At 44.6% G+C, this 22,089-nt stretch overlaps 1 protein-coding gene across 1 annotated transcript; it reads right to left on the bottom strand.

Moving 5' to 3' along the window:
- Positions 1-7,506: 7,506 nt before the first annotated feature.
- LOC124659842 (ubiquitin carboxyl-terminal hydrolase 7-like) lies at positions 7,507-16,652 on the bottom strand. The gene is made up of 18 exons (XM_047197662.1): positions 16,545-16,652; positions 14,972-15,117; positions 14,823-14,858; positions 14,575-14,682; positions 13,886-13,986; positions 13,658-13,784; positions 10,511-10,570; positions 10,372-10,436; positions 10,043-10,096; positions 9,485-9,593; positions 9,176-9,264; positions 9,031-9,100; positions 8,818-8,898; positions 8,663-8,737; positions 8,433-8,481; positions 8,086-8,205; positions 7,917-7,991; positions 7,507-7,801 (listed from the first exon to the last, which is right to left on the bottom strand). Exons 1-18 carry the CDS (start codon positions 16,552-16,554, stop codon positions 7,752-7,754), a joined length of 1,425 nt encoding a protein of 474 aa, XP_047053618.1. The 5' UTR covers positions 16,555-16,652; the 3' UTR covers positions 7,507-7,751.
- Positions 16,653-22,089: the final 5,437 nt, after the last annotated feature.

Genomic DNA, 22,089 nt, shown 5'->3' with positions numbered 1-22,089 from the left:
CAGGAGCTTCGCTGGGACCGGCATCAGAAGCCGGAGTCTTCCGGACTCGTGGAGCCGGAGGATCCCCAACCTCAGCGGAAATGGGAGTTACGTGCTCCAGCACCTGGGGTTCCCGGTCAACTGAAACCGGCATCAAAGAAAAAGGCAAAGAAAAAGTAAGTGAGTCAAAGACCTCAAGCACAACGCAATCATCGTCCTCACTACCGAAAGACTCAGTTGCAGAAGGTTTACCAGGGCGTCGGGAGTGAGTTGGGCCCATCTTATGAACGTTCCCAACTACGTATGGGTCCGGATCCTCGCCGTCTAAGCAAAGACGCTTGGGCGTAAAGGATTCTGGTTCCTCGGCAAGGATGCGAGGAAATCTCCGCTGCACAAGAAAGAAACAAGTTAGGATTACAGTTTTTAGCATACCGGAAACAATATTCCGGATGCCCCAAGGTCTTACTTGGGACGTAGGGGGGCGTTTGCGGCTGAGGGGTTGCAGGCCCCACTTCCAGTTCGCCGGCATCTTAGTCTTGCAAATCTGCCTGGCTTTGAGGACCACGTCAAATTTGCTCAGACCGAAAGTTGTAATCCTTGTGGGATCCTTCCGGCCGCTCATTTGGCTCATCTTATGCGCGCGGCGCTGCAAGGGAAGAACCCGGCGCGAGACGAACGCGCGCACTATATCATCGGAGCAGATGTCGGTAGTCTCGTTGAGCTCCTTTATGTACCGGACTATCCGGTTAGTTTCCACGTGGCCCTCCTTGGGATTGAATCGCCAATTGGTCCGGGAGGGTGCGCCGGGAACGTAAGCCGGAAGATTGATGAAATCTGAGGAGCTGGAGTTCCTCACATAAAAGAAGGTTTCTTGCCAGGCCCGGCAAGATTCCATGCCAGAGAATTTGTAAAAGGGGCTCCCCTGGCGGGGCATAACTATGCATGCCCCGCACTGAACAATGGGTTTGGGGTTCGGAAGCTTCTTATCCTAGGTCGAATTGATCCGGAGGTTATAGAAGCGAGCAAAGGTTTCGACGGTAGGAAGGAGACCGACAAAACCTTCCATAAAGGAAACAAAGGAGGAAAGATAAAAGATAGCGTTAGCCGGACGGTGGTGGGGTTGAAGTTGGTAGAAGTCGGGAAGGCGCCGGAAAAAGTCCAAAGCCCCAAAGCCGCGCTCAAAATGGGCGGCAAAGACTACGATCTCGCCTGGCTCAGGCGCAGGCTCCAGCTCCTTGCCGGGAATCCGGCAGAACACCTCTTCTGGTATCCTGCGGGACTGGTACATCCAATCAATTTCGGCTTGGCTGACATCTGAGCCTTTCCAAGCCCCGCGGGTGTAAGCAGTGAGATCCACGCCGGCAGCTTGGCCCGAGCTGCTGGCTTCTTCCCCTCGCCCGCCGGTTTCCGCATCCGACCCACCGGATTCTTCATCCATCCGGGCAAGATCCTCCTCGAGCCCGTCGAATTCTTGTGTTATGGATTGCTCCTCGCCCAAAGAGATCTCGGGGGATTCACTAAACACTGTGTTACCGGAAAGCAGCCCACCGGATTCTTCAGACGACATTATCTCTAAGTGTTGAAACTACCTAGAAACAACTTTCCCCGGATCTACATGCCCGTGAAGTTCTACGCAAGAGAGAAAAGAAAACGAAAAGAAAAGGGAGGTGAATACCACTACCGTGCCCGCGAAGAACAATGAGATGGGAACGGGCCCAGATCTAGCTGTACTGACCTTGTATGAGCGGCGGAGGTACTTCGGGGTGGTGAACCGAAAGATCGTCGGGGAAAGATCAACTGCGGCGAGCGGTGGCGCAGAACCTTGAGGGGCAGTGCGTCTCTGAGGAGAAAGGAACTGGCGATGCAGGAGATTGACGGAGAAAGAAGAGGGCCCAGGCGGCGCAGGCGTTTCCCGCAGAGCTTCACCGGAGAAGGTGGACCTAGCGACGGGTTGCGGCGCAGGATCTCAAGAGGCTGAGAGCGCAGGGAGTTGGCAATGGCGAAGATGAGTGCGTGAAGGGGACGAGGACTCGTCGCCCCCTTAAATAGACAAGAGGTTAGTGGGCCGAAAACTGCTCGGCCCACGTCGCTTCGGTTGGTGGGCCGCCTCGTGGTGCCAAGGTACACGCGCTTCTGGGTGCTGCCACATGAAGGGCCACAAGGATCCGGTGCGGCACATTAAATGTGCGCGAGAGGCGAGGGATTTTACCCCTGACACTGCAGCGTCAGACACAGTGCGCATATCACTGACAGGCGCGGTTTTCGAGTTATTCTCGACTTCGTCGAGGTAAGTCTTAATGGCAAAGAAACCGGCACAAGAAGCCGGGGAAGTTTTGTAGAGTTCGGTTAGCTAAAATGGGTTCGGTAAAATGCCGGATCAGTTTAAATGGAAACCGGAAGGATTAATCCGATACGTTTGAAGTGGGAACCTGGCACGGTCCGTCAGATAGAATCCGCCGGACTATACCAGCTTCGGGGACTAATGTCGGGGGGATGGCCCCCGGTAGGCTAAGACTATGGCAAATATACCATAATATGTTATATGTAAACCGGATTAAAGTTTGATCCGGATTCTAAAGGTTAAGTTCAGCTACGTTAGGCAGGTACAAACCGGTATCCCAGGAGGGGTATGCTGGAGTACGAGGATCAGGAGAGTTTATGCCACCAAGGACCAGGATACCGGAACTTAGAGGTAAAGGTACCGGGAAGCCGGTATAGGCTCACTATAGCATGTCGACACTCCAGTCAAAGATTCCTCCAGGGACCAAAGGACAGGATGAGCGAAGCACTTCAGCTTTAATCGGAGCCCTAATGCAAAAGCGGCTGCTGACGTTAAAGATACCGGACGAGGTCATCAGTCCCTGATTAAAGGCAAAACCGACGTCAGCTGGGCCAAAGTAGCTTTATAAAGTAGCTTAGCTCATCAAAGATTCCATTAGGGTTTCTTCCCTTGTAAGCCACATTCTCCCCTATATAAGGAGAGGGGGCACACCCCTGCGCGGGAGGTTCATTCAGAGATCGATTGATGAGAGAGAGGAGATAGTTGCTAGCAAGCGGTAGAGGTCTTGTACCGTACCATCTTCAACCTCTGGCCAACGGGCAAGTTCATCAATACATATCGGTTTCTTTTCTCTCTTTTTTCATGTTAACCAAACCCTCCCTTGAATCCTCTAGAGCATATTCGGTCCCAACTTAAATCATCCTATGGCATCTATCGTTACACCACGATAACAATACCCCATGTTAAGCTACCGAGGTTATCCCCTGACAATTCAGGCGAAGAGATGCAGTTGGAGAAGCGCCATGTCATGTTTTTGTTGGTTGTGGTGGCTCAAACATTCCGCTCGATGCCTCGAGTTTAGCCACAAGCATCGTCGAGTTAGATGCTTCTTTTGTAAATCTCTCATATTGATCCTTTCTTAAAGAAAAATATTAGTCTAGCCATATTAATATTGTTTTGTCTTACGTTGCCAAATATTTTTCTTGCGAGCAGATCTCGCGAATCTAATGAACTGGAAAACCAAAGCAACAGCATCTTCATCAAGGTTCACACATCGAGCATCATTGTTAAATGAAATAAAAAAAACGTTGATAAATGGGAAATGATCTCTCCCTTGACTATACGTTGTTACGTAGAATGAGACTCTCCCCACGGATGTACACTAGGATAATAATCCAGTTTAAAGTTCGCCCCTCCTTACGAAATTACCGTGAGATGGGGATCCGAACACGGGTGGACTGGTTGCACACTTGCTAGCCTTCCTACTGAGCTTGTACTCAGTTTTCATTGTTAAATAAATAAATGTGCAGCTATAGCAGAATTTTCCAAGTCCATTCAATGCCCATTTGTTCCCAAATACATTAATCTAAAATCCCTAGGAGTTGCACTCTCTCGCACTAGGCCGACGCACCCTGGCTCCCACGCCGTCACTACCTCGCGCCCCGGCTTCGCCGACCTTCGGACGAACACCAACATTCTTCTCCTTGTCTTCTTGGGGTCGCTGCGAGGCGTCTCAGGAGTCATATGCGAACATGGAGAAAATGGAAAAATTACAATGAAGGAAGAAACTTACTCGTCAACAACGACCCATCGCGCTCCCTTCACGGTGATTTGGGAGCTGGACCTACTGGGGCCGCTCAAGCTGCTTCCGCCAGCGGTAGTATCCGCATTTGAGTCCTCCTCAAAAGGCTCGTTGTAGTTCTCGTCGTCGAAGTTCTCGTCATCCTCTTCGTCGTTAGAGGGAAACATCTATGGGTGCATACTCCGGTGAGGCCGCTCGGACCTCGTTTCTCTCGCGGAGGTGCCCTCGGTTTCCTCCCCCCTCCTCCATGAGCCAAGATGCGAGGACGAGAAGCAGGGGATTCTCTCGCTTCCCTACGTGCCTAGGCGGGCACAACCCCCACTCGTTGAATCGGGCAAGCTTCGAGAGGATATTTTCCTCTAGGTCAAGCAATACAAAGGCATGGCCTCATCGGGGAGGTCACCTCAGTCTCGGCGAACAGCATCTTTGTCAATTCATCGACGGTGTCATCCTCAAGGACACCAGCGTGGAGCTGCATCGTGTCGTCCTCGATGGTTAGTACCACATATCCATCTTGTGATCTTGGAGAGGGGTGATGCGTCGCTAGACAAACTCCTTGGCGATCATTTGCCCCGTTAGTAGCCTTGAGTCCCTCGTCGGTGATCTTCGCACTCCCCCAGCCGGAGCTCTAACCCGCAAGCGCATGTGGAACCGTGTAAAGCGGGTTAGCTCAGCGGGTGTCCATGTAGACCCAACGCTTCCGGAAGCATAGTAGCCGGACTCGTGGTACGGTGGTCCGTCCCTCATACCGGATTCAGTGAACCGGAAACGGATTCGGAAACGCCCCCCGATTCGGTCAAAATCGTAGCGGATTCGCGTTTCCTCTACCCAGGATCGTTCCAGGTTCGACGACTTGGAGACAAACGGTGAGATAGAAGTTTCCCTTCCCTAAATCGTATTAACTCCCGAGCCAGAATTCTGAGCCGATGTATCTTTTCCTCTCCCATTCGACTCCTCGTCCCCATCTTCAATTCTTCATTAATGGGGGCAGCTGGAATCCTAGGTTTCCTTCAATTACTTCTCCCATACCACATTAACGTACCGGGTTCACCGTACCGAAACGACTCGGTTTGCGTCCCCCCAACGTATAAGATTCGATCTAGAGATGTGTACCCCTATTGTTTCCTATTTTTTCCATCCTCCGATTCCCGTCCCCCGTTTTCATCCCCGGTACCCTCCGTACAGGAAACATGGCAACTATGTTCGGAAGTCCTTCATCTTCTTCGTCCAGTCCATGGGGATGAACAAGGATTCCGTCCCATCGACGTTGCGGAAGGAGACGGAACTGGAGCACTGGTTCCCCACACGGTGGTGCGCAAGCTGTAGAAATGGCGGAACAACACCCTCGAGGGCTTGATGCCGATGAACGCCTCGCATGCGAAGGCCAAGAGGCGAGGGTGGTGATGGAGTTTGTCACGCATTGCGTGGATCTGGTAATGCTCCAGAATCATATTATCACAGACGGTGGACCTTCCCGAGGCCCTCCTCGTTGAGGATGTGTGAGGTCGCCAGCACGGGGAGAATCGTCGGTGCCTCCTCCTGGTCCTTCTGGGGGAGTTGCTTCTTCTTGGGCGCCATTGCTCCACGAGGCAAGTTGAAGGAATAGGCGAGCGAGCTTTGAGGAAGATGGTGTGCGAGTTCGCAGGGGAGAAGTGGTGGCGGAGAAGGCAATGATGGTACTTCTTTGACGCGGGCTCAGCTTTTAAAGCATGCGGAGAAGCTACCAAGACTAAAGAATCAATGCTACGGTTGCCGAATCCAACGACAACACTGGTGTGCCCACGATCGTGTCCATGGTTACACCCACGATCGGGGCCGCGGACGTGCCCTGCCACGTCTCGTCGATCAAGCCCCACGAGGTCTTTAGGTCCCCCTACCCCTTCGCCTTCGAGGTGCGTACAAGCTAGGCGCCCTGGGCAACTGTTGGTGTGGTGGCAACCGGGGTACCACGACCCACCTACTACTGGACCCTCATGGAAGCCCAGCTACGACAACGCGGGAGTTTTCCTTCGCGAGGCGCGGTGCCACTTGAGGGGCGACCCTCGCGGAGCGCCCCTTCGGGGGCACAGACCACGATGAGATTCCCTCACGGGGCAAGCGTCTCCTGAAACCTCCTTTGGGGAAGGAGCACCCGCGAGGCCTCCCTCGCAGGGAAGTGACGCGGAGCACGCCCGTGACTCTGAGCTCCACCAAAGGGCACGCCCGTGACTCTGCGTCACGCTAGAGAGTGACGCGCATAACGACGACGATGACGAGCGCCACAGCTGGCGCGGAGGACCAAGTTTCCCTCTCAGTGATGAAGAGGATGCTTTCCACTCCTACGATTAAAGTGCGGCAGACTATCTGCTATCACCGAAGAGAGCCCCGAGACTTGCCACTTTGGTGTATGAAGACCATGGACGGCGCAACGCTGCACAGGAGGATGTCATTGGCAAGCTCTGCATCCTGTCATGGACGGTGGTTTTAATCGACCATGGACCGAGTCCATGGGTAAAGTAGAACCATGCAGTTGTACCCTCTTCTGTTGCTATGCGGCAACCCTTCCCGCCAAGTGATTTGGGGGAAGAGGATCGGAGCAGCTATAAAAGCAACAACGACACAATCTTAGAGGGGATCTTCTCCTTTGGTCTGATCTTCTTGGATCCAGAGCTCAACACAAACCCTGATATTGTAACCTTGTGAAGCGGTGCATCAATCCAGATAAGCAGGAGTAGGTCGTTACCTCCACCGTGAGGGACCGAACCTAGGTAAACTCTCTGTGTCTCTTGTAGTGTTCGTTTGCTTGTCTTTGTCGCCGGTGTCACCGAGGGTATGGAGACAGCGTGTTCAGCCCCGTGTTCAATACCTAGGGTTCGTGAGATACCCTTGTTCCCTTGGAACACAAACTCTCCAATGAATACACTATAAAATATACATTTTATGGTTGATCGATTGATATATAAAGATTTTTTTTCGAGGGAAATATATAAAGATTTGGTATTGCAGATCTTCATATTTTTGTCTCTATACTTAGTCAATCTTAGGCAATGTTGAGTTTTGACTAAATTTATATGAAATGGAGGTAGTATTTTGTACTGCATAGATCTGTGTAGTGGCGTGCTATCCTACACAAAGTTTACTCTGCAGCTGCCACAAGAGACATACTCTGGAAACATTTACATATTTGTTTCTCCAAAATTTCCTTGCCCCGTTCCAGTTTCCAAAAGAAATAGCTCCCGTTTCCATCGCCGTTTCTGTTTACTATTTCTGTTTCCATTCATATTTCGCAAAATGCCACCTTCGTTTATCTTTTTCCCCTGTTTTTGCTCTTCATTTCCTTTTTCTTCGGAAGGAAACAGACGGAAACTTTCCATTCCGTTTTCAACTAGTTCCAAGGTATGCGTGCTAGTTTAACAGAGTGAGCAAAACACCAAGTTATAGCTAGGAAAAGAAAATACGTAAATCATATCTTAACTGTCAAATATAATAAGCTTCAAAACAACTTTGCTCTATATTTGTTGACTGCTGGTAAATACTCGAGATGACTTTTGAATAAGTACACATCCCAATTAACACCGATGACTCCTCCGTTTGAAGCAAAGTGGACAAATCATCAAAACATGCCCTCATGTGGCAGAAGAACAAGCAAATGTATACGCGACTTGAAAATGTAGAGCAAATTCAGCACATAAACTTTCTCAGCTCCTAGGTTCAGATAACACGAGCTTTGTACAGGCAGATGTAAGCCATGTGCCAGTCACCTGTTAAGAGAAGAAACGTGAGCTTCTTTAAGGACAATTCACAACATATTCGAGATTATGTTCTTTAAACTGCTCACTATGCGAGTCAATGTTCTTTAACAAAATAGCTGCTCACCTCCGCCCGATAGTTTCAAAATCTCCTCTTCCTTGCGTATGCTTGGGTTGTCATCATCAAACTCGATCCATTTTCCTGAATTACATGGAACTGTCAGAATCTTTCTAGTCCCAGGAAGTATTTGGTTACAGATATATAACGACTGAACAATAAGACCAGTTGATCTGACCGTCATCTTGCTTAACCCAGCCAACGTAGTGGCCAGAATCTGCACTTCTTCCTTTGTGCGTCAAGACAGCAATTAAATCATAGACCCCAGTTATTTGTTTCTTTGGTATAGAAGAATCAGCTGCATATGAAAGTTTAGAGCCTAGTCAGTCACCACTGGCAATGAGTTTGATCTCTTCTGTAGGAGGTGACTACTCAGAGCAGTTTCGTTAACGAGCGCTCACAAATTAACATTAGAAAGCAAGCGAACTAAATTTAGATAATTAGAGATAAAACATAACTATTACTTAATTACAATATAAGCATGTGAGCAGCTTTGCTAGATAAGAACATAAACCAATCCCTTGCCTTTGTCAATGTCCATGCTAGATGATTCTCCGGCACTAGTTGATGAGCCCTGAAATGAAATGTAATATAGTCCATCAGTAGTTATAAGGCTGGAGACTAAGAATAAATGAAAGTGCCTAACTAGCATTTGCTAATTGCCACAACACTTTAATCACCATTTCTTAACAATTGTATATGCTAATTTGACCATGTAGTTCAATGATACTCTGGGTTAGCAGAAAGACCATTACCTCGATATCTTTTAAGCTGTTTGTTTTCCCCTGTACTTTCAAACCAAACTTGGCATTTTCTGCATCTCTCATCACCTTCACATGCAAATTAAATATCCCAGTCAGCACCAGCGTAGAGTTAACAAATTAAAATTTGAAAGTGAAAACAAAGCTACCTGTCGAGGAGCCTGGAGCTTTTGTTTCAGTTCATCTGAGCAGAAGTCGTATACATCAAGTTCCAGGGGATAATCCACTTTCTGGTAGGAAAAGAAAAGTACATTACAAACATATTTTGTAACAAAAGTGTCTCCTTACAAACTCCGTTCATAATGTTCCACAAAGGTATTTGTAGCTTGTTAAGAAAAAGAGAGCAATGGAGGTAAACATACACGTAAAATCTTTGCCTTTTGGTTTGACTCCCTTTTCCAAAAGAATCGAACAAACTGCACAGTCAAGTACCTGAAGAAAAAAATACATACATGATATTTCTGACTAACATGAGAACAAAATCATGAATGGGAGTTATGTTCTTGCCTAGGCAAGTCGTTTATTCTTGACTCTCTTGTGTAAACAGCAGTTCGACCAAGTGATGGCGAAACTTTCTCAAGTTCTGTCTTCAAACCCTTTAGAAAAAATACATGAAGAATAATTAGCATAAACTCTGAGGCCATAGAACACAAGATATGTGAACCAGGTAACCAAGAAAAGGAGGTATCAAATCAGCACAAAGCGAAAAATTATATGTGAACCAAGTAACCAAGAAAAGGAGGTATCAAATCAGCACAAAGCGAAAAATTACTTGACGTAAAACAAAAGAATAATCAAATCATAAATGGAACTCACATGCTTCAGTCCTTCATGAAGGTGGTTCACATCATGAGATATATGGCACTTCAGAGAATAAACTGACTCTGCCTCTGAACTCTCCTCACCGCTTTCTGCACAGTGTACCCTGCAAATAAAAGTCATCAGTAACAAATAGAACTACACTAGAGCATTCTCATCTTCATTATGAATAGCTACATTATATTTAAATGAGTAATCTAGCTGCCTTGTCTAAGAACAACACACGGTCCTTTGTACATGAAAGATAAAATAAGCTTCAGGTCTGTTTGTGGACATGTTGTATCATCAGTTTTACAGGGGACTTTGGTAAGTGCTCTATATCGTTTGGGTGTTGAGGAAATGCAAGAGAAATCCTAGTTATTCTAATCGCTGTATAAAAGTAGCATTATCCGCAAAGGTCCCGTGCCTAAGAAAGTTGCAAGTTGTAGCCAAATAGCTATCAGTGTACTGTACAAAAATAGTAGAAATACGGTACAGTATTAATCGTTCAACAAAACAAACATATATAAGCATAAAAGACAGCTCCGAGTGGAGGGAGGGAGGGGGAGAGAGAACCTGCTCACAAGATCAATCCCAAAAAGCTCTTTCATCTGACTGGCAGTAGGTTCACTGTCAAAGAAGCCAAATAGTATTAAATGGAATATTGCCACCCATACACAACACAACTGGTAGTACGCCCACTGCTAACATGATAAGTAACACTAAGCTGCTGCTCAAAGGGGGGTCTCGCCCCAAGGGAGAAAGGGAAAAATTAATACTACTCCACAACTGCGTAGTGCGTGACTACCCAAAATATCGTACACAAAACTAAACAAAAATGTCATAACATGGCAAGTGCTACAAGTGAATAGATGGGAGAATTAGGTCAAAACTTCACAAGTTACCTTGCTTCTGATGTAAGAGTTTGAGAAAGTGTGTACACCAACTGCGTCCAGCATTCTTCCGCATCCTGCAAGTCACATTTACCATTAGCAATTCAGCAGTAGATAAGCTAAAACATAATCCTAGGCGAATGGAAGGAACCTGTTGCATGTAAACATTATTTTGCTGCTGGGCAAACTGGGGGTATTTTTTCCGCAGCATCTGCACAAAGTTAGATCAAATAATGGTTAGACAGTTCTTATGAGGCCTATTCTTAAGAGGTCATCACCAGCAGCAGTTCCAGCCATATCGTAGCCTTACCTCAGTGCAGTTAATTGTAAATAGGTTTGTTCTACAGCATTAAATAAACCACAAAATAAAGAGTAAGGGTAAGAAACAATAAAAGGTGAATCTATTGAGCATCAGAGCAGCTGGTCCTGTGGTCCGTTCAACATAGGACTGCAGGGAGAGACATCACATGCTGCAGTGTACGCCGCTACAGTGTATATGTGGCCACATTGCCTGCAACTTGTCTTTTTGCAGCATTGCTACAGCACTGTGTTCAAGTTGATTTCTCCACCAGTGAAACAAACTGCTACAATGCTTTCTACAACGGTTGCTCCAACAATTAGACATTTTAACTGTACTTAAAGCCTCTATTTCCTACAACCTCTCAAAATGATGATTTTTTCAAAATGATGATGTTTTAAGAGTTAAGATGCAAGATTTTTTGCAGCATTGCTACAGCACTGTGTTCAAGTTGTTTTCTCCACCAGCAGAACAAACCGCTACAGTGCTTTCTACAACGGTTGCTGCAACAATTAGACATTTTAACTGTACTTAAAGCCTCTCTATTTCGTATAACCTCTCAAAATGATGATTTTTGCATTTATTTTTTGTATTTGTTAACATGCAAGATTTTTCTTACACCAAATAGTGTTTAAAGAATTCTTTTACAAACGCTAACTATGCTATTGTATACATTAACACGATCTCTTTTTTTGTTACATTGGACAGAGTACATTACAAAATCTGTAGTCGCATCGGAAAACCTGGTACTGTATCGAAAAGCCCGGTAGAACCTGATGGTTGTATTCAGAAAAGTGGAACCCCTTTTTCTTCATAGCATCGGAAAATCTAGTACTCCCTCCGATCCATATTATTTGCCACTAAAATGGATGCATCTACAATTAAAATGTGTCTAGAACTCTAGATATATCTACATTAGTGTCAAGTAATATGAATAGGAGGAAGTAGTTGTTTCTAAGCAACCTGGTACCTTTATTGGAAAATGTGTACTTGTTTGTGCCAGCAAATCTCGCAGTAGGGTTCTAAATATCCTAATAGTTCTACTTGTAATTGTACTGAAGAACCTCTTACTTTTTGGAATACTTGGTAGCCGTATCAAAGAACCTGGTGCTCCCTTCGATCCATAGTAAGTGCCGGGGTTTTAGATGTGGCGTCTCCGGCGTGTCTTGGCCTTGAGAAGTGTGGTGTTGTTGACGCTGCAGTCTCTCTTGCCTGAGTTCGACAGGCAGGTGGTTCCTATTGGTGATGGGGTTCCTAAGTCTGGACTGTTGTCAACGGTGCCTGGAGCGGTCGTCACCAGAGAAGTTTGCGATTTTCTCGCCACCTTGGCTACTGCCTACCCTGGATCCGCAGTTGGTTGACGGGTGCCCCCCAATGTCGTAGCCTGTCCTTTACGGCTCGGTGTTGGAGTGTCGTGTCCGAGTGTTTGTTAGTGTCAGGGTGTTGGAGTGTCTTGGTTGTGGGCGTGTGTGGGCTTGGTCCTGTCGCTGTAGGTTTTCGCTCGGTTTTCTCCTAAAAACTGAGCACTCTCTTCTTAATTAATAGATGAGGCAAAGCTTTTGCCTCTGTTTCAAAAAAAAAATAGCTCAAATTTGAACTAAACCCCTGACACTTATTATGGATCGGAGGGAGGACTTGTTTCTAAACAACATAGTAGTTTTACTGGAAATGCTTGTTTGCTCAATCAAAAAAAATGTACTCCTAGTTTTATTGGAAACCTCGGTAGTTGTTTCTAAGCAACCTGGTAGTTGGTTCTACGACCTACTAGTTGTGTAATAAAACCTTGTAACTCTGTATCAAAAATCTGGTAACTTCTTACAAAGAACCTGGTAGTTGTAACGGAAAACCTGGTCATTGTTAAATAACCAGGCAGTTATATAATAAGCATGTTACATGTATTTAGGAAATCTGATACTGTAGTTATTTCTAAATAACTTGGAGAAAATGTTTACTGAACACATGATAAATAGCTGCACATACCCCTAGGAAACGGTGCAAAAGTATGGCAGGCTGCTGTATCAAACAGTGCAGAATCATGTGGTCAGAAGAAGATTTGGAGGATGGATGTGTGCTGTGTAATTATATGGTGTGGGGCAAATGAAGCTACATGTCCAGAGGAAAGTTGGGTCAGCTGATTAGAACAGCGACGTGACTAATTAAGCTCGCGTGCCATGCGCACCCATCCCATTTAGCTAGGCATGCCAAGTCAATGTTGCGCGCTAGTGCTACACAGGGAAAGCCGCAACTCAATCACATCCAACAACAAGCTCCTATTGGTCATTCTACTATACAATCAGTTAGGGGAACCATAAAAGTTTGTAAGTGCTTGGATGTACGACTAGTCTTCCTACTGCTGCACAATTATAACTCTCTGGGCCAATGGAGAATTGTTGACTAACATCAAATTTCATTGAGGTCCAACAAGCTACGAACTTCTAATATACATGTTCCACACTGAAATTACAAGCTGTTCCTGGAACCCAACACAAGACCCCTCAAGTCCTCCACCGACGCAAATACAACCAGGCCTACAATTCTATTACCTAATGCAATTAGATCAAGTTGGATCATGAACACTTAAATTGTACTTGGCATATTTTAAAAAGAAAAAAGTACTAGCAAGTTTTGTGTTGCAAATTCTTTTGCTATGGTGGATTTAGCATTTCAGACAATAGAAGTTTAAAATACATATTGAACACATAGCAAAAAGTTGTTGAGTTTTTATCGTCTTTTGATAGGAGACTTTGACCATAATATTGTAAAGTCACTTACGTAACAAATCATGATGCCTTTGAACATAATAATGGTTCAAGTTCAAAATAATTTGACCTACACAGTAGGTAACAAAAGAACTATCGAAACAAATAGTACTTCTAAATTCTAATCTAATTATAGAATACCATAACAGTAGCATATGGAGCTCCTCTACTACTAACAGACCTAGTAAGTATTTCACTAGCTTCAGATTTGAGAGCTGAATAGGCAAAGCTGACTGCTGACCTGTAAGAAGTGTAGAGGTGCAACTGGTCGAACGCTTTGATCAAGCTCTCCAAAAGTATTACGGGTAGCAACTGTTAAACTATGGGAAGTTTGATCCACACCAGTACCTCTCACATTATCTGAGTAACTGCATTAGCAAAAGATAATGAGATCAACAAGAAGAAAAACTATATTAAAATCAATGCTACTAGGTCAGTAGGCCTGGAGGGGAGGAGTGTTTAATGGAACCTCAGTAATGCTGACTTTAGCTCTGGAACAGAATGCAGACATTGCAAAGTGGAATTCATGTAACATGTATTCCCCAGGTTATAGAGACCAGCACTGTGCCCCTGGAAGTCACAAGAACAACCTTACTTGTAGCAGAGATAGAGAATACCAAAATAAAAATAGCACACTAGTACTGAAGTCAATGGTTTAGGGTATAATTTAAATATAGCCAGCTAAATTTCAAGAAATAATATCTACAGATGATTTCTTAAAAGACTATAATAGTTGTACTTGGCAGCGTACACTACTACCGACACTGCTGACTGGTTATATTGGTTCATGATCAACATCTTTTTTAAAGCAATTAATGATCAGCATCGTACTTGCATAAACTGGCTGTCTAAGAAAAAAAATTATATTATATCTAATGCGATCAACAAGTTTGGAGCATACCATCGCCAGCCAGGAAATGTACCAGCCTACTATTATTTGCTGCACTTAGATTGCTATGTTCTTAATACATGAAAGAGCAAGTGTAAAGTGCAGCAGACGTTGTCAGGACGACATTTGGTATGATTCATATAGTAGCATTATGCTTTCAAGCTCCATTTTATTCCGTGAGACTATAATCATCCTGGGATTAGTAACTTGAGATCAAGGCCTACCAATCTACATCATATATATGCTTATAACAAGAATGCCATACGGACCAATGCAGCAGCTTGCTCTTCTTCTGGTAGATCTTCAACGAACACTGGACTTTTCTCTGGAGCTCTCACAATCTCATCAGCCGTACCTATCATCATCAACTTTTGACCCTGTGTAGTGCATTTGGATCCTTCAATATTATTTAAGCAAAACCAAGACAAACAGAGTGTGTATTGTGTAGTGGAATGTAATAGACTGGTAAGGTTCAGTAAAATGAAACTGCACATGGAAGACAAGTTGAGCTTCTCACATTTTTCACTGCCAAAGTAGACCAATCTGCATCATCCTGCATTGTACGGAGAATATTAAGTGGTTATACACAGCCACGTCAAATATGGCATGCACGACAAAAATCAATTCAGTCTAAGATCCTTGAAGCATATCATCAAAATATTCTACCTTCAATATTCCACCCTTCACCATAATTTTTTGCCGTTCTGGGGGTACACCAGTCAGTGCGTACAACTGGGCCTTGAAAACGAAGGGAGACTGGCTGGTGTCAATCTCTATGTCTGAAAAGACCTGCTTCTGCCATTTCACACTTACTGGAAAGCATTTCAAAAGCATTAGTTACGGTAAGAAGACAAGTTTGTTTAAGTATGAAAGTATGAAACACACTTCTCTTATGCCAAGAAAACACCAAAATATGTTAATACTACAAATCTACTACCACACGTTGTTTGATGCAAAAAATTAATGTAGGATCCTAATCATGTAGGATTCAACTGGACATTACACCCTAATACTGCGCTTTTCCTATTCATGTGCTTTGAGAATCCTGCGAATGTTTGATGCAAATTAATGTAGGTTCCTAATCATGTAGGAATCAACTGGACATTACACCCTAATACTGCGATTTTCCTATTCATTTGCTTTGAGAATCCTGCGACTGAAAGAGGCCCTAGACTGGCACGCGGACCTCAGTTGTCTTCTTTCGGAGACTAGCTAAAAGTGCATTTAACAAATTACTGTAAGTAGTTTGCGTAAGGACTTAACAAGATCCTATACTATATCCATCCTCTACACATCATATAGCTCACATAACAACGTGAAGTTCGGGATCGACGCGCACAGGGAAGATGTACACATAATCCCTCACTACAGGCTGTTTTGGTGCCCCTCCACTCCTGCACTTCCTGCCTCCTGTTCTAAAAGATGCTGGTGCACTCCCTATACGGCCAATTCTACTGCACTTTAGCAGTGTGCACTGTTGCTTCTTAGTAGGGAGCTAAGCCAAATGTTGAGTCCAGAATCAGGTGCAGATGCTTTCTCAATTTAATGAAAATAAATTATTCTGACTAGAAGCTTCTATTAACTACCGTTCTATTTACACTGCAAATATGTGATCATCGACGCACCTATACTTTTCCCTATGCGAACTGCTGGATGTCTCTATTCTTGTTGCCGTTGGGGCTTGCTAAACTTATTGGGGCTCGCCCGACACCTTCTTGGACCTTGGCTATTGCAAGCCTTAGTTTTCTATTGAACGGAACCTCTGTACACTCATTTTCGAAACACTGGATCCCACCACTGCACACATACATATCTTATTGAACACCGAACTGAGACTCCGTATTCAGCATAAGGCACTAGCGCACACATCTGGAAGTATCACAAATGCGGTCAAGAACAGAACGAGAAGCCCAGCGCGTGCAGCAGAGAGCCCAAATCTAGGCAGCTAATCCTAAACCCTAGCTAAATTCATATTTCCTTGGACTCCACTAAGCCAAACTGAAACCCTGCTAGCACACGGCTCTCCGGCGCTCCCATCGCTGTAGACGTCCGGGTTACCCTACGCCAGGAGGCAGATCTAACCGAGCAAGCGTAAGCCGTCGCAAGAAGAAAATAGGGCAGACGAAAATGAAAAGCAGACGCCGATTCAAAAGCAAATCCGCGGAGGTGCGGCGTGGCGGTCGGATCGATGCTTCGGCGGGATGAACCGAGGGATCGGAAGGGGCGGAGGGGAACTCACCGGTCACCATGGCTGGCGAATCGGCGGCGCGTCGGAGCAGTGGGAAACGGAGTTTACTTGGAGGGGGAGAAAGGCACAAGGCGACCGGAAAGGGGACACTTCATTTATTTATTTTGTTATTACGGAGTACGTATTATTATACACACACAGTGTTAAGGGCCTAGGCCAAGAGTCCAGTACGATCTCCTCACTCCTTTGGGCTGGCTGTTATCCAACATGGGCTAAATTAGGCCCGCTAGTATTTCGACTTTGCAAAGAGAAATTTCTAGAGGCATTTTTTTCGAAACACATTACAAAGCGGTAGCTCGCATACCCGCACTTATTCTTAGGGTCTACCGTGGAATTTTTTTAGATAACAACTGATGAAATTCATTTGTGAAACCGATTACAAATGATTTCAAAAATAAAGAAAAAATACAATATGATCCCAGACTTCTGCAAGAATGACCTCACACCATACTTCCAAAACGCAATCAAGCCCATCGCCTTCATCGTCACCAACCAAGTACAAGAACCGGATCCAGAAGCCGCGCATCTTCCAACACCATCGTATCACCGCCGCCTCCGTCGCCACACTGGGCTTTGAACACCGAAGAAGTACTGATGACCCACAAGTATAGGGGATCGCAACAGTCTTCGAGGGAAGTATTACCCAATTTATTGATTCGACACAAGGGGAGACAAAGAATACTTAAAAGCCTTAACAGCGGAGTTGTCAATTCAGTCGCACTGGAAACGGACTTGCTCGCAAGAGTTTATCGATAGTAACAGTTTTATAGTAATAGCGATAGTGAAATAACGACGAGCAGAGTAACAAAGACAGAGAGTAGTGATTTTAGTAAACAGCGAGGATTAAAATACCGTAGGCACGGGGACGGATTAACGGGCGTTGCATGGATGAGAGAAACTCATGTAACAATCATAGCGGGGCATTTGCGGATAATAATAAAACGGTGTCCAAGTACTAATCAATCAATAGGCATGTGTTCCAATTATAGTCGTACGTGCTCGCAATGAGAAACTTGCACAACATCTTTTGTCCTACCGGCGGTGTGGCCAAGGCCTCAAGGGAAACTATCTGGATATTAAGGTACTCCTTTTAATAGAGTACGGAGCAAAGCATTAACACTCAGTGAACACATGTGATCCTCACATCACTACCATCCCCTCCGGTTGTCCCGATTTCGTCACTTCGGGGCCATTGGTTCCGGACAGCGACATGTGTATACAACTTGCGAGTAAGACCATAAACAATGAATATCATGATGAAATAATAACATGTTCGGATCCGAGATCATGGCACTCGGGCCCTACTTGACAAGCATTAAGCATAACAAGTTGCAACAATATCATAAAAGTACCATCTACGGACACTAGGCACTATGCCCTAACAATCTTATGCTATTACATGACCAATCTCATCCAATCCCTACCATCCCCTTCGGCCTACGAGCGGGGAATTACTCACACATGGATGGGGGAAACATTGCTTGGTTGATGTAGAGGCGTTGGCGGTGATGGCGGTGATGATCTCCTCCAATTCCCCGTCCCGGCGGAGTGCCGGAACGGAGACTTCGGCTCTGCGCGACGGAGTTTCGCGATGTGGCGGCGTTCTGGAGGGTTTCTGGCGACTTCGACTTCTCTCCAGGCGTTTTTAGGTCGAGGCGAATAAGTAGTCCGAAGGAGAGCGTCGGAGGCCGGCCGAGGGGGCCACATGTAACATCCCAATTTTAAATTTTCAAATATCATGCATTGCATTCATAAGCATCATGGCATCTTTGCTTTTTAGGGAAATTCAAACGTTATTTCAAAACCTCAAATCCTAAAATCCACTTAGGCATGTATGCCAAACTTTAGTTTTATAAAAGTTTTACTTTAATTTAAAAGTTGTTTCAAAATGAAGCCCTTTTCACAAGGAATCCACAGATATTTTATTTGTATTTTTCTGATTTATTTTGGTGCTAAAAAGGGGCTTTGCAAATAAAAGAAAACATAAAAGAAAAGAAAAAACGCGCCGGCCGAACGGCCCAGCTCAACGCAGCGACCCCGCACTCCCGCGCGCCGCCGGCCCAAGGCCCACCCGGCCACCCCAAACCCTAGCTTACCCAGCCCCTTATAAATACTGCCCGGGGCTCCCCAGCCGCACCCCAGGCCGTGCGCCATCTCCTTCACAGCAAACGCGCAGCGCTGCTTCTCTGCCGCTGCTATTTCTCGCGTAGCGCGACGCACGGCTGCACACGCGAAGGCCCCGCCGCACCAGTTCTCGCCATCCTCTCTCGCGCCACGGTAATCCCTAAATCAAATCTGAATCGTGTTACGTAGTTGAGCTAGCTCGGTACAAATTTTGAAATTACGTAACTATAGATCTAAAGCTCCGTTTCGAATACTGGTTCTTGCGTTAAGTTTGTAATTAGATTCTCTACAACTTTCGTGTAGGAAGTTTTTTCATCCGAGCAACTTGTTCGGACAACTTTTCGGACACCACTAGATTTTAACCGCGTATTATAAAATCCATATTATGATTTTTACACGTCGGTTGTCGACAAATTATATATCGTTGGAATCAGTAAAATGCGTAGATTATTTTAGATATTTTGCATGTCGGTTTTGCATACTTTGTTTTCGTAGTATTTCTATGATCCGCAACATCGATTTTCGGTTATAAAATAATTTCTACAAATTATTTTCGCAAGATTATTTTTACTAATGCTATCAAATGAAACCCTTCATCTAGTAGTACTAAGATCTATGTTTTGTTACTACGTTATAGTTGGTGCTTTACTTCATGTCGGTTTAGTCTATCTTATGAGACGATAGTAATACGCAATCTGCGTTAACAAGGTTATAAAACAGAACTCATGGCATCATGCATGTAGTAGACAACTACAGAACAACTAAGTGGTGTGATCTCGATTAAGATACATATTGCATTCATGTTTTTCTTGTTTGTGCATATCCATGTACACGCCGTGTTCATGGTACGTTGTTTGTTTGTCTCGTAGATTGTCCGGAGTGCAACGAGTGCGACTCGCGGTGATTGTCTGAACAACAACGAAGGCAAGTGTCACACACCGTTCTGTCCTACTATTTTTCTATGCACTTTGTAGTTATTTTCAGTAGCTATCCATGTGTAGGATTGTTTTAAAAATATATATTGCTATGCTATGAACACCTATTAGAACAACCACATGTTCAACACTTGATTCTTTTGTCGCCACCGTATTGTTGTTTGCTTAGCAATGCTATCTTAGATGCGTGGATTGGGTTATCATGATAAGTTTAGATGAATAAAAGTATATGTTTGATATAATGAAAACAACCTAAATAATGAAACACCTGGGCGGATTGGTAAGACGGGAGCGTCTGCACGGTGAACAATGGTGGGGATTGCCGCCCAGGGATCAAAGAGATTGGACAGGTTTCTTGTTTAGTAGTTTTCGTGTACAGCCGCATGTCATATGGGCTCTGGCTTGACTAAGTAAGTTGTAGGAACCCAACCTGACGTGACTAGCGGATGTAGGCTGTGTAGGTTGGCATGGGTCCGTCCGGATGGCTTGGGGTCCTACTTCGAAAACGGTCTCGACTCGGTCTTTTCCCGACCATTTGAGCAAATTGAGCATCATGGTAAAAGGGGCTGACTAGGTCATGTGGGTAAAGTGTACAATCCTCTCGAGAGTGTCAAACTAAGTACTTAGCCGTGTCCCCGGTTACGGACAACTATGAGCAACTAGGCATGTTACTGTTTGGAAGATCTCAGCATTCCAATTTCTTAATAAAACTTGATGGGACAAACAATGGGTTTAGGAGCATGCAAAGCCAGGCTGGCTTGTGTCTACATGGGTCTATGCTAGCATGTCCATAGATGTTTAGGAGCATATGAAGCCGACTGTCTTGCTGCAGCATGGGTTGTGCTAATATGTTTTTAAACGATGTTTCTAAAGAAATAAAATGATTTATAAAAGATAGGGAAAATATTGCTTTCCGCAAATGAGCCTAAACTCCAGCTGCCAAATGAGCACGTAGTTGTTAGGCGCCATTATATATATCCACCAAATAGTGACATTTGCCAATACAATTCCAAATGTATTGACCCTGCGTGGCTGCAACGTTTTATGTTGCAGGTTACTCCGAGGACGAGTAAGGTATCGCTTTTAGGTAGCGAGCTTCCACTCAACATGTTCGCCTGTGGCGTGATGGAGCTCTTTGAATTTATTTGTTTTCCGCTTTGAACTCTATTATTTGAGCTAGCCATGAGCTATGCAAGTTGTAATAAATATATTCGGATCATACATTGTAATAAATGACGCATTTGCTATTCTGTTTATTCATCGAATCGTGTGTGCTAGCGAGTCGATCCGGGGACTAGCACATTATGCACAGAGATCCAATCCTTACCGGGTTGAATCGCTTCAGATGGTATCAGAGCATTGTGTTGACTGTAGGTTCGTGACCTTAGAAAATGGAGTAGATTAGGATGACCATAGGAACTGAAAACTTATTTAATTTTCTCTTCTATCTTCTCGCTCTTCATTTCTCATAATTCTATATCTATCATTTTTCTCACTCTTCTCTATTCAAAACAGTAGATGTTCATCACCCACTTTAGTTAATGAGTCAAAACCTCTATTGGATTACTGGTTCGAAAATATGAACAAGATGATGAGGATGGTGATGGAATCAAAGGTGGTGCAAACGCTGAAGATGAAGAGGAGGACCCCGAGGAGGTGTCCTACATTATTTCCGATGGCGAGGAAGATCCTAAGGGAGGATGTGCGACCTGCAATGAACAATCGCTCGAAGAAGCGCAAGTGTATGAGAGTCCCGAACTCCTCAAACTCTTCAAAGTTTAACTAGGATTTGCCCGCCATTAATTCTTCGCTAGGAAATCGATATTCGTGATAGTTAGGATATTGACCATATCGCCTTGTGGTATGGCCAAGAATTTTCTTAGGATCTGTTATTCTTTGATCTTCAAATTGTTAGGAATTTTCGTGAGAATTTATAATATTAAAGGCGTTTTCCATAAAATGTTGAATTGAATGAGGTGCAGTTTTCTAGATGTTGCTGTTTACCACGCGATTTTTCATGTTTTACTGGTAACTCTAAAAATCACGAAAAATTCAGGTTAGGTGCGGAATTCGTTCCTGTACATGCACAAAAATTGACTAATTTTTCAGACGTATTTAAGTGCCTCTGTAAAATACGTTTTCACAGTAGTAAAATTCTGGACAGATTCTGTCTTTGTTATAGGGATGTCTTGTTTGATTGTTGTGTGATATGTTTGGTGTGAATGCTTGCTGCCATGTTTGTGATTAGTATGGGTAGTCTTTTCCCTGTAGTTCTATCTATCTAAAACTCATCTATGCTGATCCAAACAGATGCCGCCTCGACGTGCACGCACCGGCAACAACAACAACAACGACAACACGGCAACAACAATAATGATATGCAACGGATGTTGGCAGCACGGACACGATTGATGCAAGTGATGACTCAGTTCATGGCGAACAACAATCAGAACCATAACAACAATAATAACAACAAT

The sequence above is a fragment of the Lolium rigidum genome, chromosome 6 (assembly GCF_022539505.1).
Source record: "Lolium rigidum isolate FL_2022 chromosome 6, APGP_CSIRO_Lrig_0.1, whole genome shotgun sequence".
Taxonomy (NCBI): domain Eukaryota; kingdom Viridiplantae; phylum Streptophyta; class Magnoliopsida; order Poales; family Poaceae; genus Lolium; species Lolium rigidum.
Note: the sequence above shows the minus strand (reverse complement) of the source record. Positions and strands in the feature narration are given on the sequence as shown.